The sequence below is a fragment of the Erinaceus europaeus genome, chromosome 3 (assembly GCF_950295315.1).
Source record: "Erinaceus europaeus chromosome 3, mEriEur2.1, whole genome shotgun sequence".
Classification (NCBI taxonomy): domain Eukaryota; kingdom Metazoa; phylum Chordata; class Mammalia; order Eulipotyphla; family Erinaceidae; genus Erinaceus; species Erinaceus europaeus.
The window spans coordinates 17,776,912-17,784,237 of NC_080164.1; the positions used below are offsets into that span (position 1 = coordinate 17,776,912).

At 44.6% G+C, this 7,326-nt stretch overlaps 1 protein-coding gene across 1 annotated transcript in view; it reads left to right on the forward strand.

The window, feature by feature from the left end:
• GCKR (glucokinase regulator) overlaps positions 1 to 7,120 on the forward strand; it is a 26,345-nt gene extending 19,225 nt beyond the window's left edge. The window contains 4 exon segments of the mRNA XM_060188418.1: positions 377 to 452; positions 5,597 to 5,651; positions 6,407 to 6,556; positions 7,064 to 7,120. Of these exon segments, the coding sequence (XP_060044401.1) occupies positions 377 to 452; positions 5,597 to 5,651; positions 6,407 to 6,556; positions 7,064 to 7,120 (338 nt within the window).
• Positions 7,121 to 7,326: the final 206 nt, after the last annotated feature.

Here is a 7,326-nt window from a genome sequence, read left to right on the forward strand (position 1 = left end):
CAAGTAGGGTGGAAACAGGATGTGACATAGAGAGGGTGGAGTGGAAAAAGAGAGGGGGTGGAGCAAAAAGACATCATGAGCCAGTTAACCAATGCCCTGGAGGCAGGGTGGTGCTTAGTTAACAGTGGTTATGTAAATAGAATACAGTGTTAAGCAGGGGGGATTAAACCAATGAAACAGAAGGGATTTTAGAAGCAGAATTAGAAGCAGACCAACATTAGCCCGGCACTCATGGTCCCTGTCTCCCTGCCTCCCAGCCTGTGTTTAGCCATGGCCTCACATGGATGTTGCTTCTCACTCTGCTGACCCCACTTAACCCCCAGGCCTAGAACCTTCTTTTTCTAGGAAATCCTCTCCTCCCCATTCTTAAACTCAGATTTCGGAGATGTGTGTGGCTTCCTCGCTAGTGATCATAGTAACATGTTTAACCAGGAGGCTGAGCTCATCTACAGGTGGGAGCACGGTGGCACTTGGGAACACTGTGACAGGAATTAGTGTGAAGAGTCTGGGAGAAAAGAGGAGGTGGAGTTAGGTGGGAGGAGAAGGGGGTACACAGTCTAGAAAGGGGATGTGGAACTCTGATTTGCCACTAACTGGGCCCTGGCTCAGTGCTCTTCCACCAAGTTGTGGCTTTTGTTTGTTTACCAGAGTACTGATCGGCTCTGGTTTATGGTGGGTGGTGCTGGGGATTGAACCTGGGACCTTTGGTGCTTCAGGCATGAAAATATTTTTAAAATATTTTTTAAATTACTTTTATTTATTGGATAGTGACAGCCAGAAATTAAGAGAGAAAGGGGAGACAGGGAGAGAGAAAGTCACCTGCAGGTGGGGACTGGGGGCTTGAACCCAGGTCCTTGTACACTGTAATGTGTGCACTTAACCAGGTGCACCTCTGCCTGGCCCCTCAAATTTTTTCTTTTTTAAAATCTTTTTTAAAATTTTTCTTTTTTAAGATCCCTCCCTCTCTTTCTCTCCTTCCTTCTGTTTCTCTTCCTCCTTTCCTCCCTCTCTTCCTCTTTCCCTCCCTCTCTCCCTCCCCCTTCCTCCCTCCTTCCCTTCTTTCCTCTCCCTTCTTTCCAAGAATGGGACCAAAAGACCACTCAGCTCTGGCATATGGCAATGCTGGGGATCAAAGCTGGGATGTTGGGCATGCAGGTTCTTTGCTCTAGTGCTGAACTAGGGGGTAATTCCTAGTGTTGCTCTGTTTCCAAGGCAATGTGCTACTGGGTTCAGCATGCTCTAGAAATATGCAAGTTGGAAATAAAGCAAAGACTGGCGTAAGGATCCCGGTTCCAGCCCCCAGCTTCCCACCTGCAGGGGCGTCGCTTCACAGGCTGTGAAGCAGGTCTGCAGGTGTCTGTCTTTCTCTCCCCCTCTCTGTCTTCCCCTCCTCTCTTTATTTCTCTCTGTCCTATCCAACAACGACAACAACAATAAAACAGGGGCAACAAAAGAGAATAAATAAAAAATAAAAATAACCCCACACCTATGGACATCTAATCTTTGACAAAGGGGCCCAGACTATTACATGGGGAAAGCAGAGTCTCTTCAACAAATGGTGTTGGAAAACAACGGGTTGAAACATGCAGAAGAATGAAACTGAATCACTGTATTTCACCAAATACAAAAGTAAATTCCAAGTGGATCAAGGACTTGGATGTTAGACCACAAACTATCAAATACTTAGAGGAAAATACTGGCAGAACTCTTTTCTGCATAAATTTTAAAGACATTTTCAATGAAACAAATCCAATTACAAAGAAGACTAAGGCAAGTATAAACCTATGGGACTACATCAAATTAAAAAGCTTCTTCACAGCAAAAGAAACCACTACCCAAACCAAGAGACCCCTCACAGAATGGGAGAAGATCTTTACATGTCATACATCAGATAAGAGTTTAATAACCAACATATATAAAGAGCTTGCCAGACTCAACAACAAGACAACAAATAACCCCATCCAAAAATGGGGGGAGGACATGGACAGAATATTCACCACAGAAGAGATCCAAAAGGCCGAGAAACACGTGAAAAAATGCTCCAAGTCTCTGATTGTCAGAGAAATGCAAATAAAGACAACAATGAGATACCACTTCACTCCTGTGAGAATGTCATACATCAGAAAAGGTAACAGCAGCAAATGCTGGAGAGGGTGTGGGGTCAAAGGAACCCTCCTACACTGCTGGTGGGAATGTCAATTGGTCCAACCTCTGTGGAGAACATTCTGGAAAACTCTCAGAAGGCTAGAAATGGACCTACCCTATGACCCTGCAATTCCTCTCCTGGGGATATATCCTAAGGAACTCAACACACCCATCCAAAAAGATCTGTGTACACATATGTTCTTGGCAGCACAATTTGTAATAGCCAAAACCTGGAAGCAACCCAGGTGTCCAACAACAGATGAGTGGCTGAGCAAGTTGTGGTATATATACACAATGGAATATTACTCAGCTGTAAAAAATGGTGACTTCACCGTTTTCAGCCGATCTTGGATGGACCTTGAAAAAATCATGTTGAGTGAAATAAGTCAGAAACTGAAGGATGAATATGGGATGATCTCACTCTCAGGCAGAAGTTGAAAAACAAGATCAGAAAAGAAAACACAAGTCGAACCTGAAATGGAATTGGGATATTGTACCCAAGTAAAAGACTCTGGGGTGGGTGGGTGGGGAGAATACAGGTCCATGAAGGATGATGAATGACATAGTGGGGGTTGTATTGTTAAATGGGAAACTGGGGAATGTTATGCATGTACAAACTATTGTATTTACTGTTGAATGTAAAACATTAATTCCCCAATAAAGAAATAAATTTTAAAAATAAATAAATTAATTAAATTAAATTAAAAGAAGAAAAGAAAGAGGAGAACCAGAGCATCATTCTGGCACATGCAATGCTGAGGATTGAACTCCCTGGGGCCTGGTCTGTGACATACCTGGTTGAGCACCCATGTTACCCACCATGCACAGGACCAGAGTTCAAGCCCCTGGCCCTCACCCACCTGGAAAGCTTCATGAGTGGATGAAGCAAGGCTGCAGATGTCTCTCTTTCTCTCCCTCACCTCTCAATTTTTCTCTGTCCTATTTAAAAGAGAGAAAGAAGAAAAAAAAAAAAGACCAGCAAGAGCAGTGGATTCAATGTACAAGCAATGAACCTCAGCAATAACCCTGGTGGTAATAAAAAGAAAGGGGTTTGGGGGTTAGTAGGTGGTGGCACACCCAGTTAAACACACATATTACAAAGCACAAGGGCCAAGGTTACAGGACCTGCTCCCCACCTGTAAGGGGTCCACTTAAGGAGCAGTGAAGCAAGTCTGCAAGTGTCTCTTTCCCCCTCTCTATCTCTCCATCCTTTCTCAATTACTCTTTCCTAAATAAATAAATAAAGACAGAGATGGCTGGGGAAATAGCATAGTGGTTATGTAAAGGGCTTTCATACCTGAGGCTCCAAGCTCCCAGGTTCAGTCCTCAGTACTATCATAAATCAGAGCTGAGCAGTGTTCTGGTATATCTCTTTGTATCTCACTCATTAAAATAAAATCAGTCACGAGTTGGGCGGTAGCACATTGGGTTAAGCGCATGTGGCACAAAGTGCAAGGACCAGAGTAAGGATCCCGGTTCGAGCCCACAGCTCCCCACTTGCAGGGGAGTCACTTCACAGGCAGTGAAGTAGGTCTGCAGGTGTCTTTCTGTCCCCCTCTCTGTCTTCCCCTCCTTTCTCCATTTCTCACTATCTAACAGTGACATCAATAACAACAGCAATAACTACAACAACAATAAAAAAATTAAAACAAGGGCAACAAAAGGGAAAATAAAAAAAAATAAAAAAAAAAGAAATATGCAAGTTGTACAGGGTCGGCCACTAGCCACCTGGAAGATGCTCAAGTGGCCTTTGTCACAGGCTAATTGTCCCTTTTTTGGTCATCACATCCAGTCCAAAGTTCTTCAGCCATTTTTTTTGGGGGGGGAGGTAAACTGTTCTATGCTGAATTCACTTAAGTTAATATTACACTGATACAGTCTCTGTTTCCCAATGAAATTATAGTCCAGTACAAGCACTGATAATCAGCGTAGAAATAAGAGTTTGAGTGCATTTTGTAATTTAGAATTTGGAATAGGCACTGGGATGTCTGGGTGCCTGTTCAGCTCAGCTGTGCTGTCCAAGAAATAAAGATAGTCTTGATGTAGGGTGAAGGCCTACAATCTGTTCAGGTTATAGAGGGACTCCACTTGTATTTCATTCTAGTGAAATCACTGCTTTGTTTTACATTTAGATTTTCAATTTATGTGTGGGGTAAGGTCTGAACACATTTTTATTCTTTTCTGTATAACTTTCCTGTTATTTCAATGCACATTGTCAAAACAGGTTTTCCTCTCTTTCTCCCCCTCCTCCCCTTACTTTTTTCTTTATTTTTATCAGAGCACTGCTCAACTCTGATGTATGGTGGCACTGGGGATTGTATCTGGGTCCTTGAAGTTTCAGGCATAAAACCTTTTTTTCTCCCTCTCCCCCCACCCCCGCCCAAAAAAAAAAAAAAAAAAAAAACCACAACACACTGCTCAGCTCTGGCTCATGGTGGTGCAGGGGATTGAACCTGGGACTGGGCTCGGTGTAAGGCGCCAAGGAGAAGACTGGAGAAGGAAGGCAGGGTGCTGGTTGGGGAGGCTTTGGGGCTCTAGTGCGTGACAGTGAAAAAGAGCCTAAGTCAGGGGAGAGAGAGAGACCTACAGACACCTTTCTCAGGGAGAAGGAAAACTGTGCCAATGTGCCAACAACCGCACTATAAGCCGTTAACCCATAAAATGACTTAAGAAAGGATTTGTCTATTTCTTAGGAAAGAAACACAGAGAGGGAAAGGGAGTACCCAGTCTGGCACATGAGTTACTTGGGTTCAAACTGGGGTCTCACTCTTACAAGTCCTGAGCTCTACCTGCCCAGTCACCTCCCTCACCACTGCTTTTCTTTTCCAAGATTTTCCTAAGTAGAAGTCTTATGGGTAGAAAAGATCTAGCCTGTAGAGTTGTTATACAACTTAAATTGAATTCCCAATCTCTCTCTCTCATTTTTCTTCCTTTCTTTTTTAGTCATTGGGGCTTCACAGCTGTACAATTCCACTGTTCCTGGCGGACTCTCTTTTCTCCTTTTAATTCCAGATAGCAAGAGCAAGAGAGGGAGACATGCTATAGCACTGTGCTACCACTAGTGAAGCTTTCCCTTTGCATGGTGCGCCCATGTGGTGGCCAGGCTCTCATAACTGAGTCCTTACACATGGTATTGTGTGCACACTACCAAGTGAGCCATCTCCCAGCCCCTGTTTGCTTTTCTCCCCATCCCTCCCTTCCTTCCAAGTTATCAGAGCACTGCTCCACGACTCATGGAGTTCTATTTACTTTGTCTTTGCTGCTCTCCTGTGTTTCTGGGGATCAAACTCAGGGCTTCACTCATGCAAGACAAGACAGATGCTCTACTGTTGAGCCACCTCCCCAGCCCCTGAATTTTATCTTCAGCAAACATAATCAGTAACCGTGAATTAGCTGTTGTCAAAAGAACAGGGCCTCAGGAGCAGAATAAGACACAATCTCTGCCTTCAAGGAGGATTTGGTTTAGTGGAAAGAATACTAGAGTTTCCATTCCCCTTACAGGTCTGGTAATGGAGGGGAGAAGGAAAATTCTGGTAAAGGAAACTTTGATTATGGAGGAACTCAGAGAAGATATCGCTTTCTTGAGTGTCAAGATGTTAAAGTAATGATTTACATCAACAATAAATACAATTGTTGGTACATGTGTAAAATTTTCCTTTCTTTCTTTTTTCTTTTCTTCAGGGTTATTGCTGGGGCTCAGTGCCTGCACCATGAATCTACTGCTCCTGGAGGCCATTTTCCCCCCCTTTATTACCATTGTTGTTGTCGCCTGTTGCAGTTATTATTGTTGTTGTTGGATAGGACAGAGAGAAATGTAGAGAGGAGGGGAAGACAGAGAGGGGGAGAGGAAGGTAGACACCTGCAGACCTGCTTCACCACCTGTGAAGCGACTCCCCTGCAGGTGGGGGGCCGGGGGCTCGAACCGGGATTCTTATGCAGGTCCTAGAGCTTCATGCCATGTGCGTTACCACCTGATCCCCCCAAATTTTATTTTTATGCAAAATACTCACCCCCCTGCCTAGGTCCTCCTCCACTACTGAGCATCTGGTGTGTACCTGGTGTGAAGCCACTAGGTTTGCCAGGGACTGTCCTAGTTTAAGTTGCTGTCTTAACGTTTACATCCTGCTTTGGACAAACGATGCTTGCATTTTGGTTCCCTGGTTTTTGATCCCTGGATTCCTGCCTGTAGTAGGGTCCTGCCGACCTTGCTGCTATACTGCTCTCTGATTTCCTGTACCCCCACATGGCTTACCCTCTTTAGAAGTTCCAGTGTGAGCTCAGCACCACGTGGGTGCTGAATACAGTGAGTACCAAGGTGCATGTGCTTCTTGGGAAGACCTTCTGAAACCATATGCCGGACCTCCGCATTCGAAACTCCAAGCTCTTCTGGTGGGCACTGGCCATGCTGCAGGTAGGGCGTGATGAGCCAGGGCTGGGTGAGGCCTGCTCCCAGGGCCTTAATGGCTGCTGAAAGGTGTTTTGCAGAGAATGACCTAGAGGGAGTTGAATTGCCATGTGAAAAACTGAGAAATGTTACACATGTACAAAGTGCTATATTTTACTGTTGATTATAAACCATTAACCCTTCCCCCCAATAGAGGGGGAAATGTTGAAATTTTTTAAAAAGGTGTTTTGCAGAGGTTTGGGGGCCTTATTAGAACTGACTTTTCCCCTGTATCTCTCCTCCTGCCAGGCTTACTCTCCACCCTCAGGAGTATATATGTATGTTTGTGAAGTTACAGCTATTAGCCAAGATTTCCATGTGGCAGAAGTCCGGTGTTTACTGCTTTTACCTAAACAAGACAACTGATTGGTTCACTATAGCCACAGGGAAGCTAGATCATGATGCTCAGATCATTTGTGCTCTAGGATTTTCAGCTCTTAGCTTTGCTTTCTTCTGTGTTGCTCTCATTCTAAGACAGATTTCTCCATTTGTGGGAAATTAGCTATCAGCATCGCCAGCCTAGCCAATTGAGCAACCTTAGTGAATCAAAGAATAGTTTATCTTTTCACTGATTCCCTCACCATGTGTGTTGGGGGGGGGGAAGGCTCTCATTGGCTTGTCTTGGGTCACATGCCTTTCTGGGAGTCAATCACTGTTCCCCAGAGGAATGCAGCTCTCTCCTAAATTCATGCGCTTTCCTTCAAGATGGTGCTGGAGGGGGTCTGGTGGTGGGACAT